General features: G+C 38.7%; 3 protein-coding genes across 3 annotated transcripts; 1 reads left to right on the top strand and 2 right to left on the bottom strand.

The window, feature by feature from the left end:
• Window positions 1-5,170: 5,170 nt before the first annotated feature.
• On the bottom strand, window positions 5,171-11,040 carry msrb1a (methionine sulfoxide reductase B1a). Its single transcript, XM_079822708.1, has 4 exons — window positions 10,853-11,040; window positions 8,938-9,080; window positions 5,782-5,896; window positions 5,171-5,506 (listed from the first exon to the last, which is right to left on the bottom strand). The coding sequence occupies exons 1-4, from the start codon at window positions 10,905-10,907 to the stop codon at window positions 5,469-5,471; spliced, it is 351 nt and encodes a 116-aa protein (XP_079678834.1). The 5' UTR covers window positions 10,908-11,040; the 3' UTR covers window positions 5,171-5,468.
• A 614-nt stretch (window positions 11,041-11,654) lies between these two features.
• Window positions 11,655-13,924, top strand: ndufb10 (NADH:ubiquinone oxidoreductase subunit B10). Its single transcript, XM_079818325.1, has 4 exons — window positions 11,655-11,893; window positions 12,656-12,794; window positions 12,881-13,020; window positions 13,759-13,924. The coding sequence occupies exons 1-4, from the start codon at window positions 11,746-11,748 to the stop codon at window positions 13,842-13,844; spliced, it is 513 nt and encodes a 170-aa protein (XP_079674451.1). The 5' UTR covers window positions 11,655-11,745; the 3' UTR covers window positions 13,845-13,924.
• Window positions 13,925-15,692: 1,768 nt separating this feature from the next.
• On the bottom strand, window positions 15,693-18,472 carry rps2 (ribosomal protein S2). Its single transcript, XM_079820620.1, has 8 exons — window positions 18,454-18,472; window positions 17,892-18,029; window positions 17,571-17,660; window positions 16,592-16,699; window positions 16,325-16,498; window positions 16,085-16,244; window positions 15,902-15,993; window positions 15,693-15,818 (listed from the first exon to the last, which is right to left on the bottom strand). Exons 2-8 carry the CDS (start codon window positions 18,024-18,026, stop codon window positions 15,738-15,740), a joined length of 840 nt encoding a protein of 279 aa, XP_079676746.1. The 5' UTR covers window positions 18,027-18,029; window positions 18,454-18,472; the 3' UTR covers window positions 15,693-15,737.
• Window positions 18,473-18,716: the final 244 nt, after the last annotated feature.

Raw genomic sequence — 18,716 nt, 5'->3', positions numbered from 1 at the left:
ATCGTTTGTTTCACTCGCATTTTCACAGTTTTCCCAATTAAATCCAGTCATGCAACAGCTCTTTTGCCACTCAGTCTGGCTGAGGGTGGCGTGTTCCTGTGGGAAAGTGACGTTACCCTCTATAGGGGAAAATAGTAGCTATGTGACAAAAGAAGTATGTCTGAATTCACAATACTCCAAAAGAGTAGGCAAAAAGTCCAAGGATGACCTACTACTTCCCGCGAGATTCTGAAGTGTGCATACGATGGACACTTTATCCCATGAGGCCACGGGAGAGGATTTGTGAATGGCAGTGAAGCGACGTAACGGACGCTGGTAGGTCACATGATAATGACAACATGGTGAATGTAGTACATCCAGATTACATTCATACTACACACATTCATACTATATAGCACATAATTTGTTTTGTGAAGTAATTACTTATTCAAAATAAGTACCTACTCAAGAGAGTATTTGATTTGGGACGCAGCCATGGACTTACTAAGCATACTATAATCTTCTAGGCAGGGGTGTTGAGGAAAGTTGGAGCTAAACTCTGCAGGACAGTGGCCCTCCAGGAGCAGGTTTGGACACCCCGTGCTAAACAATATCTAAAAGATGATCTCCACATGACCAAGTGAGGCTGCAGAAATTATTACGTCAGCATTTATGATCCTTGTTATCAAGTAACCAAAAGATATACACTTTAAAAAGTAACTATTGACCTATAACAGGAAAACTAAGATAAAATGTGCACTAGCATTCAAAAGTTTTAGGGTCTGGATACGATTTTTTTATTATTATTTTGAAATAAAGAGATACTTTTATTCAGCAAAGATGCATTTAATTCCCTTTCAAATAAATGCTGTTCTTTTTAGTTTTCTATTCCTCAAGAATCCTGAAATACGCTATATTGCTATATTCATTTTCTGTCTGTCTAATTTATAAAAAATAAATAAATAAATAAAAAAAACTGTCCTGTGTGTTCTGAGCTAGATTAACTGAGACTTGCTACAGCACTTGCATACTGTTGCCCTTGACTGTTCTAGTTGCTTCTTTTGCTCTCATTTGTAAGTCGCTTTGGATAAAAGCGTCTGCTAAATGACTAAATGTAAATGTAAATGTATAAAATCAAGCACCTAGGCATGCAGACGCTTCTACAAACATTTGTGAAGGAATGGGTCGCTCTCAGGAGCTCAGTGAAATCAAGCGTGGTACTGTCAGGAAAGATGCGCAGGATCTAAGTGCGGATCTCAGAACAAATAAAGGAAGATCAAGCAGGAAGTCCAGAGTCACTGGGAAGCACAGAATGTCCAGGAAGGCAAAGGAACAGGCAAACAGGACCACAGGGCTGTGACGCAGGGATGCAATGGGCCACTCCACGGCGGTGAACCTCTAGGAACAGGCGGAACTCCCAGGAGAACCGGCAATGAACACACACACAGGACACAGAAGCCTGCAACGATCTGACAACATGTGTGAGTGAGGTGAATAAATAGGGAGAGATGATCAGCTGCAGCTGGTGGTAGTGATCAGAGTCGCAATCAGTAGCCACGCCTCCAACACAACCACACAAACACAGAGAGAGAATGAATCAATGAACCCATGAGCCGTGACAGTACCCCACCCATCCGCCTCCTGGCGCTCCCAGGAGAACTTACCTGTCGGTTGTAATCATCGATAAGAGAGTGATCCAGTATGTCCCTGGCAGGAACCCAACTTCTCTCCTCCGGACCGTAACCCTCCCAGTCCACCAAATACTGGAATCCGCGTCCCCTCCGTCTCGAGTCCAGAATACGATTGACCGTATAGGTTGGTGCGCGCTCCCACCTGGAGCAAGGTCTCGCGGGCTCTGCTCCATGTGAGGCGACACCTGTGGACAAAGGCGTGAGTGGATGGGGACCGTGACTTCGGATTCCAGATTAAGAAAAATTGGTGGCTGGTAACCTAAACTACATTCAAACAGAGATAGGCCCGTGGATGACACTGGTAACGAATTGTGCGTATTCAACCCATGACAGTTGTTGGCTCCAGGAGTAAGGATTCTTGGATACCAAACACCGCAACACTCTCTCAAGATCCTGGTTGGCCTGCTCGGTCTGACCATTGCTCTGGGGATGGAAACCCGAGGACATACTTGCACTCGTTCCCAGTAACCTAAAAAACTCTCTCCAGAATTTAGATATCAATTGGGGCCCCCTGTCGGAAAACACGTCTATCGGGAGGCCATGTATCTGAAAGACGCGATCTATGACAGCCACTGCTGTCTCCTTGGCAGAAGGTAATTTGGGCAAGGGAATGAAATGAGCCGCCTTCGAGAACCGGTCCACGACCGTCTTGCCCTGGGAGGGCGGGTACAAAATCTAGTGCAATGTAGGACCAGGGTCTCGAAGGAACTGACAGCGGTTGGAGTAACCCATCTGGAGGACAATTGGAAGTCCTTCCAGTGGCACAAACCGAACAGTCCAAAACAAAATCCCGAATGTCACGAGCCATACCAGGCCACCTGAATCTTTGCTTAACCAAAAAATTGGTTCGATTGACTCCTGGATGACAAGCCACGTTGGAACAATGACCCCATTGTACAACGTCGGACCATAGACTCTCGGGCACGAATAATCGACTCGGTGGTCCCGCTGGGCGGAGGCGTTAGTTACCCCTTCTAAGGCCGATTTGACCTTCGATTCGATCTCCCATGTGAGTGTGGAGACAATGAGTCTCTCAGGTAAAATGCACTCGGCAGTGGACGGGCAATCGGAGCGGTCAAAAACGCGAAATAAAGCATCAGGCTTGATGTTTTTAGAGCCCGGGCGGTACAAGAGAGAAAAAATCAAAACGACCGAAAAAAAGGGAAAACCGAGCCTGCCTTTAATCGAGTCTTTTAGCAGATCTGATGTAGTCCAAATTCTTATGATCGGTCCAAACAATAAAAGGTACCCCCGACCCTTCTAGCCAACGACGCCACTCCTCCAACGCCAGTTTGACTGCCAACAACTCTCCATTACCAATGTCGTAATTGCATTCGGTAGGTGACATACGATGGGGAAAAAAACGCACAGGGATGCATCTTGTCATCCGAGGAAGAGCGCTGGGAAAGAACCGCACCTACCCCCACCTCTAAAACGTCGGTAAAAATTGGCGAATCCCAGAAACCTCTGTAGGGCCTTACGAGAATCTGGACTTGGCCAATCAACCACAGCCTTAACCTTATCTGGATCCATGTGCATTCCCTCGGATGAGAAGAAGAAAATATAAAATTTGTCATCCAGGTAGACTTAACTGAATTAACTGATCGACCATATCTCTCAACACGTCATTGACGAGTGCTTGGAAGACCGCAGGAGAGTTGGACAGCCCAAAGGGCATGACCAAATATTCAAAATGTCCCCTGGGGGTATTAAACACAGTCTTCCATTCATCCCCCTCCCTTATACGGACCAAATGATAAGCATTACTCAAGTCCAATTTTGTGAATACGGATGCTCCCTTCAACTTCACAAAGGCCGAAGACATCAACGGCAAAGGGTAGGTATTCTTTAAAATAAATGCTTCCAACCTTAATTGCTGGAACCGCTCAATATTTCAGCATTAGACGAGCTACAAATCCGGAGTTGAACTGGGCCTTGTTTATAAAACGATCGTCGCCGAAATGCAGTGGTTCCATTAACGCTGGGTTCTTTGGGAAGCTGTACAGGGTTGTCTTGGGTTGTCCTGGACAACCAAAAACACACATCTTTGGTGACATTGTTGATTTCGTGATGTCCTGTGGCTTCCCTAATGCCAAGCACAGCGCTATAATGGGCATGAATTTGCTCTCTCGCTCTAGTCGGGAGAAGAGCTCGTACGGCCCGTAGTACAAGGACATTCCGCCCTAGCTTACGTCAGATGGACCCATACTCGAAAAAAACTTTCCAGAAACTGGAAGGAGTATTTTTGGCACAGAAATACTCCATCAAACGTCCAACTTTTTTTTTTTTTTTACTTTGTCCATGTTTAGCATGGGAATCCAAGTCTTTAACAGTGTAAAAATCTCAGTATGCATGAAACAGTATTTCACCCCCCCTTTAAACAGTGTTTATTAATCTCAGAACAAATAAAGGAAGATCAAGCAGGAAGTCCAGAGTCTCTGGGAAGCACAGAATGTCCAGGAAGGCAAAGGAACAGGCAAACAGGACCACAGGGCTGTGACGCAGGGATGCAATGGGCCACTCCAAATAAATGGGCCATCGAAATAAAAAACTAAATTAACCATTTAAACTAAATTATTGATCGAATTATTGATCTAAAGCCCACACTGTCACTGTATGATAATTGAAATGAACTGATGACATCAGCGTTTTTTCCAGAATGGCTATACAGCTGAATAAAATGATGCTGCATTATTTTCCTGTTTTACACTGTAAAGCTGCTTTGAAACAATCTACATTGTTAAACGCGCTATATAAATAAAGTTGACTTGACTTGACTCCACAGCGTTGAACCTCCAGGAACAGGAACAGGCAGAACTCCCAGGAGAACCGACAACGAACACACACACAGACACAGAAGACACCTGCAACGATCTGACAACATGTGTGTGTGAGTGAGGTGAATAAATAGGGAGAGATGATCAGGTGCAGCTGGTGGTAGTGATCAGAGTCGCAATCAGTAGCCACGCCTCCAACACAACCACACAAACACAGAGAGAGAATGAATCAATGAACCCATGAACCGTGGTAGGTACCGTGATAGGTTGCCACCTGTGCAATAAGTCGATTCATCAGCCGAGCAGCTGCATCCAAGCCTTACATCACCAAGCTGTTATAGCTGCAAAGGGTGGGCCAACTCCATATTAAACCCTATGGATTAAGAATGGGATGCCATTAAAGTTCATGTGCATGTAAAGGTAGATATCCCAAAACTTTTGGCAATGTATGTAGTGTAAATGTATCACAGTTTCCATAAAAATATGAAGCAGCACAACAGTTTTCAACACTGATAATAATAAGAAATGTTTCTTGATCATCAAATCATCATATTAGAATTATTTATGAAGGATCATGTGACACTGAAAACTGGAGTAATGATACAAATTCAGTTTTGCCATAAATTACAATATATTCAGAAAGAAAAGTTATTTTTAAAGTGTAATAATATTTAACAACATTACCGTTTTACTGTATTTGTGATCAAATAAATGCCGCCTTGGTGAGCAGAAGAGACTTTATTTTTAAAAACTTTTTTTTTTTAAATCGTACAGACTCCAAACTTTTGAACAGTTTGTATTGTGCATATTATAAAATACATTTTTCATAGTTGTGTATGCATAGTGTAGCAGTAGTAGCAGTTATTGGGAGAAAGCTTCTTAATGTTTCCCATGAGGCTGTTTTACATCATCGCTCTGACCGTTCCTCTGTGGGCTTTTCATCAGGGCGTTTCATCCACCATCCACACGGTAAACACATCCAAGCTTCTCCATATGCTCTTACTGACATATCCTCACATGCTTATCCAACCATCAGGCTCTGCTGCTGTTCATTCTTGACTGTGGAAGAAAGAGAGAGGGCTGTGCCACATTTCAAATGTATTGAAAGACATACTGTACATCTATGGATGCAGTTATCAATTGCTTACTTGAAGAAATTACAGAATATTACTGTAATAATAACAGCCATTCGTTTACAAATTCTGATTCTGAATAGTTTTCTATCACAGTGGTACACTAGATATTGTATTTTAGAATTATTATGGGTCACTATTTAATAATAGATATACATCTAAATATAATAACAGTCTATTGTTGGTTGTAAAAGTTTATACCTTTAGGAACGAACTTCAGAGAGCTGCTGAATATTCAGAAGCGTGAGAGGCCGCGCTTGGGTCCGTCATTCACAAACTCATGGCCAAGACCATTTCCACACTTACCACATTTAACCTGTAAAAGATGTCACATAATTAATTGTTCACATTCTCTGAATCAAAGATTAAAGAACCGTTCACACCAAGAACAATAAATATAAAGATAACTATATTAGCATTCACACTAATGCACAATATCGTTCAGTTTATTATAAGCACACGCTGTAGTTTTGTTGTCTGCCGCTTTAAATGCTCGAGCTCTTTAAAGCAGGATGGATTCTGATTGGCCCTCAATGGTTTTATCAGTCATCAGCTGGAAAAAATAGTTCTGAAAGTGATTCCAATATCGTTCCTGTGCCGTTATCGTTCAAGCTGTGGTGTGAATTCTGTTATTCTTTTATATTTAGAATGATTTTTAGAACTATATCTTTATCGTTAATTTTATAGTTATCGTCCTTGGTCTGAACAGGACTTAACCACTAAACACATAAGGTCTTTAGTGACCCGGGACATCATTCTCTACCCTCCTCATTCATTTTTTAAAGTTAGACATCAACATTTTTAGTATTCCTCAATCAATTCATTATAAACAATTTAACAAGAATATATATATATATATATATATATATATATATATATATATATATATATATATATATATATATATATATATATATATATATATATATATATATATATATATATATATATATATATATATATATATATATATATATATATATATATATTATTAAAATGCCTGCTTTCCCATTCGTTTTTTTTTTTGTAAAAATGTAATGACCCAAGGTGTGTAACAGTGTAAGTATTTTTGTAAAAAAAAAAAATCTTCTGCACAACAATAATTGAATCTTTGATGACTCAATAAGTGCAATTCACTTTTATTCCACAAGTTGGCAATGTCTGATACACAATGATGAAGTGACATTTCACTCATAGTTACCGCAGGCAGAAAACAAAAGAATAGGAAGAATCATCAGCAAAACTTGAACAAAACTTGAAAGCAGAGCAGGAACCAGTGTTAATTTCGTCGACGAATAATTTTCGCCATCATTTTCGCCAACGACCTTTTTTCACTGACGAAAACGAGACTATAACTAAATAAAAACTAGTGTTGGATAAAAAAAACTATGACGAAAATCAACTGTCATTTTCGTCAACAAATAAAAACGAGACGAAAATGTTAGGAAGGGACGATTAGGGAAGAGATCCAGTCAGAACTGATATTTCCTGTGTAACAGATGCGCACATTTGATTTGAACGTGCTGATCTAACAACCGCTGGAAAACACGGCGCTGTTGAGCTTCTCCAGGCTCACGCATCCCCAATACAGCGCTCCAGAGCTATCAATGAATAGCGCACGTTTATGCCAGGCAATTGTTTATGAACCAATGCTGATGAATAATGACAATGTTTACTTTACGATGTTTATATAGTAATATGTTTAAGACGGTTGTAACAATGCATATTTTATCTCCTCATCTGAACTAGAATGAGCAGCTGCAACTGGCGTTGACATTTCAAAATAAGAGTCCCGGTGTATTTCGAGCTTGTTTATAATTACAAGTCACGCATTATATATTCGTTTTTGGTTACACAATAAACTGTATTTAATTTAATTCCCATTTAATTCATATTCAGGAGGAAAGACCAGTATTTGACACATATTCAATAAAGTATCAGGGTTATAATAGTTAACTAAAACCATTTAAAAAAACTTCATTACTTGAAATTAAAAAAATAAAATAAAATAAATAAATAAACAAACTTATTTGAAGCTTTAGCTTAACCTGATATGGCCTACTGGCTAAAACAGAAGTTACAAAGTTATAAAAAACTATATAGTGGTTTTTAAAAAACAAACAAAAAAGTGAATTGAGCTCTTTCGTGTATTTTTAATGTCAAAAACAAAATTATGTCAAAATGTCAGTTCATGTGACAGTCGGTTATGTAAGGCTTAAATGCTTAATTTATTACAATTTAACTAAACTCATTAGATTTTAGGAGACTAAATCTATTGTAGATTCAGTCGACTAAAACTAGACTAAAATAAATTAAAAACAATTCAGGAGACTAAAATATGACAAACTAAATGGCATTTTAGTCAAAAGACTCTGACTAAAACTAAATCAAAATTTGCTGTCAAAATGAACACTGGCAAGAACTGAACGAAATCAAATATTACTGTCAGTAGCCACGTTTCCATTACAGATTTGCACAAAACGTGTGATCTTTTCTAAATGTCGATAAAAAAAATGACAGCGTTTCCATTAACCGATGTTATGCGACTACAACTTCTTTTTTTCATCTCATGGTAAGTCATTCAAAAAATGATGCCACATATGTTGTTAGGTTTATGTATATCCAATTCACCGCACTGGCCATTATTTTTAATGGAAGGAGACGTGCGTGTTATCCAAGCATTAATGGCAAGGAAAGCCCCTTACACTCGAGCGTATGAGGTGTGTTTCTCCCTCATATCTGCTTCAAGATCTTCATGATAATGTGGTATTTCTGTGTTTAGAATCCAGTACTCCTATTGTCTATTATGAGTTTATTAAAGAACTCGGTCTCATCTTCTGTCCAAACACACAGCGTAAAGAATTATCCACTTTTACATACGCCAGGTGACCTGTAAATGTGAAGAAAAAAATCAATGCAGGTTTGTGAAAATGTCCTTTTTCGAATTGCCTGAAAAACCACCTCATGCGAGCGTAAAAACCTTTTTGCGATATTGACGTGTTTCCATTGGGCATATTTTCAATTTGCGCAATTTGAAGGGTAATGGAAACGTGGCTACTATCACTTGATGGTCACAGGTGGATCAGCGATCAAAACATTGATCTTGATGTTGAAGATGCTAGTTTTGAGAATAGGTTTGAGATGGTGAACATGAGGCAGATACTGAATATACTGGTAAATGAGCTCTGACGAGGACAGTGATGATGGTGTAAAACATTTGCTCAAACTGAACCCTTACAAGCTCCAAAAAGAAACGAAATATGCTTCATTTTATTCTTCTGTAATTGTTACTCTAATAACATTTTATATTATCATGCCGGAGTTTATCTACAGACTGGAAACCACTTTAACATTCACCTTGTAAGCGCCCCGTCTCTCCTCGTGTTTAGACACACTGTTTTCATGGATGGTTTCTGTGAAGGCTGGCCAGGGTGACGAATGCCCGTATTTGGATCTGCTGGAGAACAGCTCATGCCCACATTCAGCACAAACATACATGCCTGCAGGAGAAGCATGCATGTTGAATAAGTCTCAGATGATCTTATTTTATACAGTTACTAACTTGACAAAAGTCACAAATACTACTATTCAAAAACATTGTAATTTATATATTTATATATATATACACACACATACACACATAAGCCAAAACATAATGAATATTGTTGATCATCTCCTAACAAGACCACATATTAAGGTCTGGGTAGATCACTTCTCATAATCAACATATTGGATGCAGGAGAAATGGGCAGGAATAAAGATCGGAGCGACTTTCACAAGGGCCAAATTGTTATGGCAAGGTGACTGGGTCAGAGTACCTCTGAAATGGAGAGGCTTGTGTGTTGCACCCGGTCAGGATTGGTGAAAAATTACCAGCAGTGTCCGAGGAGGGACAAACCACAAACCAGCGACAGGGTGTTGGGCGCCCAAGGCTCATCGATGAACGAGGGCAATAAAGGATATTCGATCTGGTCAGAACCAACAGAAGGTCTACTGTGGCACAATCCACTAAAAATTTTAATGGTGGTTATGGGAGGAATGTGTCAAAACACAGAGTGCATCACAGTCTGCTGTGTATGGGGCCGCACAGACCAATGAGAGTGCCTATGATGACCCCTGTCCACTGTCGAAAGCGCCTACAATGGCCACTCAAGCTTCGGAACTGGACCTTGGAGAAGTGGAAGAAGGTTGTCTGGAACGATGAGTCCCGTTCTCCTTCACAGCTAATGGCCATGTGCGTGTGGGCTGTTTATCTGGGGAAGGGATGGCACCAGAACTGTGGGACGACGACAAGCCAGCGGAGGCAGTGTAATGCTCTGGGCAATGATCTGCTGGGACACCCTGAGTCCGGCCATTGATGTGGACAAAAATTTTAGATGTGCCACCTACCTAAACATTGTTGCGGACCAGGTACACCCCTTCATGACACTGGAGTTCCCTAGTGGAAGTGTCCTCTTTCCACAGGATAATACACACCCTGTCACACTGCACACATTGTTCAGGAATGGTTTGAGGAACATGATGAAGAGTTTAAGATGTTGCCCCAGCCTCCAAATTCTTCAGATCTCAATCCACTTGAGCATCTGTAAAGGTAATGATACACATGGCAACTTTTTGAGCAATGTTGCCATCAACAGCACAGGACCCACGACCGATCTAAAGTATCCTGTCTGTTACCCATTCTCAATGGGAAAGTGCCAATAGCAACAGCGCTTGGCAAAATTGCAACAAAAATTGCCCGTGTGCCATGTGCCTTAAGATGTGCTGGACAAACAAGTTCGAGACCACTGATACCAGGACACCTTCAGGGGTCTGGTAAAGTCCATCTCAACAGTTTGGTGCCGTTTTGGCAGCACGCATAGAACCTCTAATATATTAGGCAATATTTGGGCTTATCGGTGTATTGCTCACTGCTAGTTCATACATAATTAATGTTTGTTTGTTTTTGTTTTTTTAAAAGAGACATTAATGTAAAGTGTTACCGATTAAACTGATCACTGAGACTTAAGGGTAAAGAAAAGCAACTCGCATCAACACAAATTAACCTTTAATGTAACATATTTATTGATGCTTTAGCAATATTAAATGTAAAATAATCATGTCAAAAAGTACTTTAATAATCAAGGAGCAACAAGAACAATGTGCGATAACTTTAAAACAAGACATTCCCATAGTTTTACTAATCAAATAACAAGTTACATGGTCTTACATAAGTTGCCTTGTTTACGTTATACAATAACTACTAACGTTAGTTACATCGGGGTCAACTTACCAGTCTCAAAATGATCTTTATAAAACTCCCCTCCGGAGAACGAACAGAAAGACATGACTACACGACTGTGGTGGTGAAGTTAAAACGAAGGACTGTAACTTTCTGTATCAACCATGGACTGGCGTTTTGGTTCAGAAACGGAAGAAACTTGAAAGCGTTTCTTGTAGCACGTGATCACACAATCGACTGCACACGTGTCAAACAATCACATGGTGGCAGCAGAGATCCACAGATCCGTACTTTAGCTGATGTCTGTCTGTAGCATATTAGACTTTTTTAATATTCACAATATCTGCTAGACCTAATTTACATAAACCACACAAACATGTATATTCTCTGTGACTTAAATACATAAATTACATGTTATTTAGACTTACTAAACATTTTAATTGTTGAGTTTAATGGGAAGCCATAAAATGACTTATTATTATTTTAAATTATTATTATTATTCTTTTAATTACTTATTATATCACTGTTTTACTTTCACATATTGTATTTGCCTTTGTTGTAGTTTTATAATTTAGAAGTTTATGTATAATGTCAAATATTTGGAATAAAAAACAATAATACATTGTACAGTAGTGAAACGACGACATCTATTGGTAGAACAAATAATTACGTAGATAACCTTTCACCTTCAACCTGGCAGTTTATAAACGAAACGAGGAGATAAAATAGGCAATTTTATTCAGATTAATAAACTTAGTTTAGTTTTTAAATATAAATGATTCAAAATGAATACAAGTAATTTCCACTCAGTTTATTAATCGTAGCTCAGTGACCTTTCTCGCCATGTTTTGTGAAGCGCGCATGCGCACTGTGGAGAAGGGAGACGGGCGATTGAGGTCGATTAAAGGGTTTTTGAAATTTCCCTTCCAAATAATTGTCGAAAATGCCCGAGGATCACGATAAAGATGTGTATCCAGAGCCTCCCCGCCAGACTCCAGTGGTGGATAAGCAAACGGTTCTGCCGAATCCAGCTTTAATACTGTCCAAGCTTTTCTACTACTCGGTGGATGTGCCAGTGACCACATTCAGAGGTGAAGTGACTTGATACTGTTTACAACTGCTTATTCATATAGTTTCATACATAGTATATAAAGTAGTCTGAAAAATTATGGACATTTTGTGTATGTATGTAGTACTATTTTTATGGTGGGGGCCCTGACCGATATATATCGATTATAGATCATTGGGAGCGGAAAAATTTGTACGTTACCATAATTGGATTCAATACAATGAACCTAAAATCACACTAAACTAAAACAAAACAAAAGAACAAATATGTACAGCAAACATTAACATCAATACACATTACAATAAATAAACATGATAACAATATTGCATGAAGGAATGTATAAGAAAATGTATCAATTTAATACAGTGTATACAAAGCATCTGCCCAATGCATAAATATAAATACCCTCAGAGGGTAGCTGAGAAACGGACATAATACAGACTTCCTTTTTTCCCTGTTTTGGGGGGAGGGATTTGTGTTTCTCATGAAGCTGATTTTCTTTCCCTTTTTCCTTCATTGGTTGGTTGGTTAGTTTTTATAATGGTAATGCATTTTAGTTTAGTTTAGCTTGTCAAATACAAGTATTGAAATATTCTGCAGTGCAAATTGTATGGAGGACAAAGATTAAAACATCTCTACTCATTGTTAACAAAACTGTAACAATCAATATCAGAATAATATATTCAAAGGATATACATTTTGTAACAAGTACCACCTTAAATCTACTTGGCTTGTAATTCTCGATCTTTATTTTATTGTCCTGTTTTTTTTTTTGTTCTACCAGGCATTATCGAAGGCATCCAGGGCGATAAGAAATCCCACTACTACCACCAGAAGTTTCGCCGCGTTTCTGAGCTAACTGAATGCCGGGAAGGAGATTATCTGTGCTATTATGAGGCTGAGATGCAGTGGAGGAGAGACTAGTATGTGCATTAAAAAAATAAAGCATTGTTCATACATCTCTATTTTTGCAAACAATCAAAAAAGAATATTTTAATTTGATCTGCAGTAAAGTGGATCAGGAGATTGTGAAGGTGATCCAGGAGCGTCTTCGGGCCTGCCAGCAGCGTGAGGGTCCCAGTTACAGACAGAACTGTAACAAAGAACTGAAGCAGTTTGATGAAGTGTCCAAGTCCTTTCAGTCACGCTGTGAGTATTTTGTCAGGTAGCAAGGCTCCAGACTCAGACCAAATGGTCACGTTTGCAACCTTTTTTCCTGCTGGTGCGACTAAATTTTGTTAGAGGTCACATTGGCCAACTGATAAGAGCTGCCATTTCTGTTGCATATGAGAAACATTAAAACTTTACACTAACTGTAACCATGGTATTGTGGCAGAAATAGTCGAATGTTTCAGTGCAAAATATTTGTATCATGTAAAGAGCACTCCTTTTATTATCACTGAAGATGTCGGTCAGTTTAGTATGATACTATAAAAGAACAATGGTGCATTTAATAAGAGTAAAATATTTGAACTTTGCATGTTACTGTTGTTAATAAGTTAATTCAATCTGCATCTCAATTCATGCTCAGTGACTTACTGTCAAATTTCCAGTAAACAAACTAATATTATCAGTAAGTGCACTTAATAATGCAAAACGATCATCATTTTATGATTAAAAATCAGCCAGTGCTGGCGCCACTGTCTGTAGAACTTTGTGGCACCAGTGCTACTGCTCTCCAAGGTTAGTCTGAAGCCCTGGGTAGTAATATTTTTTGTGCAATTAGCTGTAGAGTTTTAAATCCATTCAATATGTATAACACAATGGGACAATCCCAGTTGTAGTAGGTGTTGTCTAGAAAAACCCTATTCATTTGATAGTGAAACCAAAGCTATGTTTATGTACAGGAATTAGTTTTCTGGCTGTTAACCTCTTTCTTTCTTCTAGATGGGGACCTCGGCGCATACGCCAGCTCACGGAAGTGTTTGATGAAACAGAAGGAGAGGATGATTGCAGAGACACAGAAGGAATAAACCTCCTGTCCTTTGGCTTTTCTTTGTCCGTCTCTCTCATCTGTGTATCAAAGTGTAAAATAAAGTTTATCGGAAAGTGACATCTGAGTAGCTGTTATTTAATAAAATCCCACCAGTGCCTTATATATTACTCTCCCTTCAGTTCAATATCAGTTGTGTTGTTGGTTTTGTTGTATAGACATTTCCAACATTTAAAAAAAAAAAAAATTCAGATGTTCTGTATGTGTCTGTGCTTATTTGCAGGATACAGTCTGTATGAAACGGAAGTTGAAATAGTCAATGTTGTGGGTAATGCATTACAAGTAGTCAGATTACTTTTTTTAATGTAGATAAATTAACAAAATATCTGAGTTACTTTTTCAAATAAGTAACACAAGTTAACTGTTTTTCCATTTATTGACTGACAGCTCTATCCTCAAGTGTGATCATGATGCTTATTGTAGTTCTAGACTAAATGTGAGCAGGCATTTACTCATCTCACAAAAACAGATTCAGTATTCCTCAAAATGAATAAAAACAAATATAACATGCAAACTGATATTTTATGCAAACCTGTGATTTAATCTAGCTTTATTTACCAATGTCTTTAGTTCTGGCCTCCGATGATCAAATTCAACCATACAAATAAGCAAAAATGACTGTAGATAAACAGCACATTTCTTTTATTGCTGAAGTGTATTAAACTCCTGCCTCCTATTCTTGTGATCCAAAATGGCAGCACTGCTGAAAGGTTGGTTTGCACTGCACCCTCTACTGTTAAGATGTGAATTTGCATTTCCTTAAACCTGAGGTTTAATAATCTCACTTTTGGTGTGAAAGGGTCTTTTGCCAGAATAGAACGTTCTGTTAAAAAACAAGCCCAGGAAAAGTGATGCAACAAAGACTAATGCGGAATTTTACTTTTTTTAGGGAGTAGCGCAATATTGTTTCAAATTTCTTTCCCCAACATTGGCAACAGTCTTCTTTACCTTCTTGTGATGTATCCAATGGAACTCGTGTGAGAAACCGTCTTCCATAAATAAGAATTTTGATTTTTTGGTGAATTAAGATCTGCAAGTGACAATATACTTATAACTCAGATGCTGCCTTTCACGTAAATTCAGCAAGGATACATTAAATTTATCAGAAGTGATTGTAAAGCCTAAAATTAAAATTCTTTCAAATACATTTTTGAACATCGACTAATATATATATATATATCAAAGAATCCTGAAGTTGCAAGAACATTCTGAAGGATCATGTGACACTGAACACTGGAGTAATGCTGAAAATTCAGCTTTGATCACAGAAATAAAATAACATTTTACAATAGTCAAATTTAAGTGTTTTTAAAAATATATTTTACAGTATTCACAATCAAATAATTGCAGTTAAAATTAGCAATTCATATAGCGTACCAAATCAAATATTGTAAAACTGTCATTTAAATTTAAACAAGGGAGCATCTATTTAAGTATTGTGAAGCACCATATATGGCAACAGCATTACCATAGCACTTTTTTTAAACTAGTTGGCATGTGACGGACTATTTTATTCTAGGACTGCATTTAATGAATTTAGGTTCATTAAAATGTTCCCCCAGTGTTTGCAATAAAAAGAACCAAAAGGCAAATTGAAGTTGTGCTTCGTGGCATTATTAGACGATAGGGAGAATGAAGCCCCTTCAGCCATGATCAAAATATAGCATGCATCTTGCAATCATTTTAAACTACCTAAATAAAATCTCAGAATTGTAACCTGCCCACTTTGTTGGAACAGTTTTTGGTGTGCAAACCAGAAACAATCCACAAACCTGTACAAACTTTACCACTTTTACACTGCTTCAATGTCAAAAAGTACAGACTCAAAAGAGGTTTACTTTCTGGACTTTTATTTCAATCCATTGTACAAAATTTAGGAGGCTGCCTGGAGAGCTCCCTGAGTCCTCTGAACAGAGACCCTGGTGTGAGTCTTGGCCAGATGATCAGTGAATTCCTGAAACAAAGGAGATGCTTTAGTTTCAAGAACGACACGATGCATGTGAAAAAAAGAACAATGTCTGGAAATACATGCATTACCTGGTAAGGAGACTTGGTAAACACAGTTTCCTTCCAGAGATCAGGGGTCAGGTAGCTGTAAGTCTTTGAGATCGCGTCGAAGGTGGCCTTGGCTGCAATGAAAATACGGTAGTTTTTAAACATTGAAATACTCAAGCATGGAAAGCTGCATCCTGAAACAGTATCCAAACAAAAGCCCCTTACCAAAGTTGCCCAGAGTGGCGGTGCAGCCCCTGGCAGATGTGTAGCAGTCATCGATACCAGCCATCATCAGCAGTTTCTTGGGCACGGGAGCAGACACAATGCCGGTACCACGGGGAGCGGGAATGAGACGCACCAGGACTGAACCACAGCGACCAGTCACCTGACCAAACACATACAGTCAATAACATGCTCAAATTCAAACCAAGCCAAATAAAACCAACAAAACCTCTGAAGTCTCACCTTGCATGGCACGGTATGTGGCTTTCCAATCTTGTTACCCCAGTATCCTCTTCTGACGGGAATGATGGACAGTTTGGCCAGGATGATGGCTCCTCGGATAGCTGTGGCTACCTCTTTGGAGCACTTCACTCCCAGACCAACATGGCCATTGTAGTCACCAATAGCGACAAAGGCCTAGAAGATGAGAAACAAGAGCGAATATGAGCCAGCTGTAAGAACAGATCAAGAATCAGACAAGTACTCAACACTCAGGCAGAAGAAAGTCACCTTAAACCTGGTGCGCTGACCAGCCCTGGTCTGTTTCTGGACGGGCATGATCTTCAGGACTTCATCTTTCAGTGCAGAGCCCAGGAAGAAGTCAATGATCTCAGACTCCTACAGGAAAGAAAAGCATATTAAGTTTCACTAAAAAAAACTAAGCTTTTTTGAATCATGTTTTGGAAGTCTTTATAACTTTTAAGTCATGATAGTGATGGTGATGTACACCTAAGTGTCATGGCAGACAAAGACCACATGTAGGGCGTGATTGGGTCTACGCAAATTGTAGTTTCTGTAAATTGGAGTTTGGATTGCTGCCTGATGTTACAGGGACTGCTCAATTAAATTTAAATTGTAATTACGTAAACCCTCATGTTGCTCCAAACCCATAAAACATTTATCTTAAAAATATAAATAAATCTGAGATTTCCATCCTTCCACTGAAAGTCCATTAATAAACAATACTCATATCTTAATTTCTCAAAGATGAACAAAAGCCTTACCTAGTTGGAATAATATTTCTTCTAGTTATGACATTGATTAAACATGTGCTCGATTTAAGAACCCCCAACAGTAAATTAGAAGGGTGAATTTTACCATCAACTTTAGTACTTTGATAGGCAGAGAATATATATATTTCCTTTTAATTTGGATTGCGGTCAGTTAAAGCGATACTTAATTTCATTGCATTTTAAGTTAGTCGCCAGGTCACTCCAAACCCACAAGACATTCATCTTCAAAACACCTGAAATTTTTTTTTAAAGAAATTCAATAGACTTCTGTCCCTTCATTGAAAGCATGTTCACTCAAAATATTCATCTCTTTAATTGGGTTTGAGATGAAAAAGATGAACAAGTCTATCACCCAAATTTCATTTTGGGTGAACTATCCAGTTATGACATTAAACTTGTGCCGTTTATAAGACCCATAACAGGCATTTAGAAGAAAATAAAATGGGTGAAATTCAATTTCATGTCAACTTTAGTACCTTGATTGGCAGAGAATACAGATAGATTTCCTCCAGGGTCTTGATCTTCATGTCCTTCACCAGACGACCAAGTTTGGTCACAGGCACCCACTATATAAAACATAATTCATAATAAGTTATTCGCACACCGGAATGGAGAGTAACTTAAACTGACGTAACATTGACAGCTAACGTTAACTGAATAAAGACCATATGCTGTACAAAGGAAAAACAACAGAACACTACAGCATGCACGTAAATAAGCATACCTTTAGTAAACCATTTAACGTTACCTGTGCCTATTCATAACTGTCAGAGATTATGAGTAAGGTGATGCTTTACCTCTTTATCCTCAGATTTGCCTCCCCGGGCACCGCGGCCTCTTCCACGGCCCCTGCCGCGACCACGACCGCGACCCCGGCCGCCAGTGCCGAAACCTCCGCGAAAACCTCCTCTACCACCGGCGTCGTCCGCCATTTGCTAAATAAAAAAACATTAAAACATCTCCGTAAATCATACGTTTGAGGTAAAGTTAACGTTACAACATGTTAAGATTAAAGGCACGTGTATTAAAATACACAAATCTTCTACTATATCAGTCAATAAAGACATTACAGCAAAAGTACATACATGGAATTGTGTAATTAACACGAACCATATAATAAAAAACGTATATTATGAATAAATGACCAGCTACACCAGTTCGCCGCCATTTTGAGACCCTCTAACAATTAACTGGCATAAAATAGTATTTCTGCTCAATTTATAAGATTCATTTTGCGGGATCATATTGTAAGCAAAACGTACACAGATGTTTCCTATACAAACGTAATGTTTTTATTTTACGATTGCATAGATAAAAGCAGATTCTGTTAAGCAGCGACAAGCACCCGTGTCGACTTACGTGATGTATGTTCAGGAAGAAGAAGACCGCACGAGAGTTCGAGGAGGATTTATTCAAGTGCAATTCTCGCGATATTTCATCACAGCTGTGATAATTATGGCCTCTAGTGGCAGTCGAGAGATCTGTCAGGAGATGTTCGCTCGAGCAAATAGGTAGTAACAATAATAACCATGATGACATAAACATTTATTAAAGATTATGATGTCATTAATAATTAATTAAAAAATAGAAAAGAAAGAAATATATATGTCGTGAATTGGACT

The sequence above is a fragment of the Gobio gobio genome (assembly GCF_949357685.1).
Source record: "Gobio gobio genome assembly, chromosome: 1".
In the NCBI taxonomy this organism is placed as follows: Eukaryota; Metazoa; Chordata; class Actinopteri; order Cypriniformes; family Gobionidae; genus Gobio; species Gobio gobio.
This window is presented reverse-complemented; position numbering and strand designations above follow the sequence as displayed.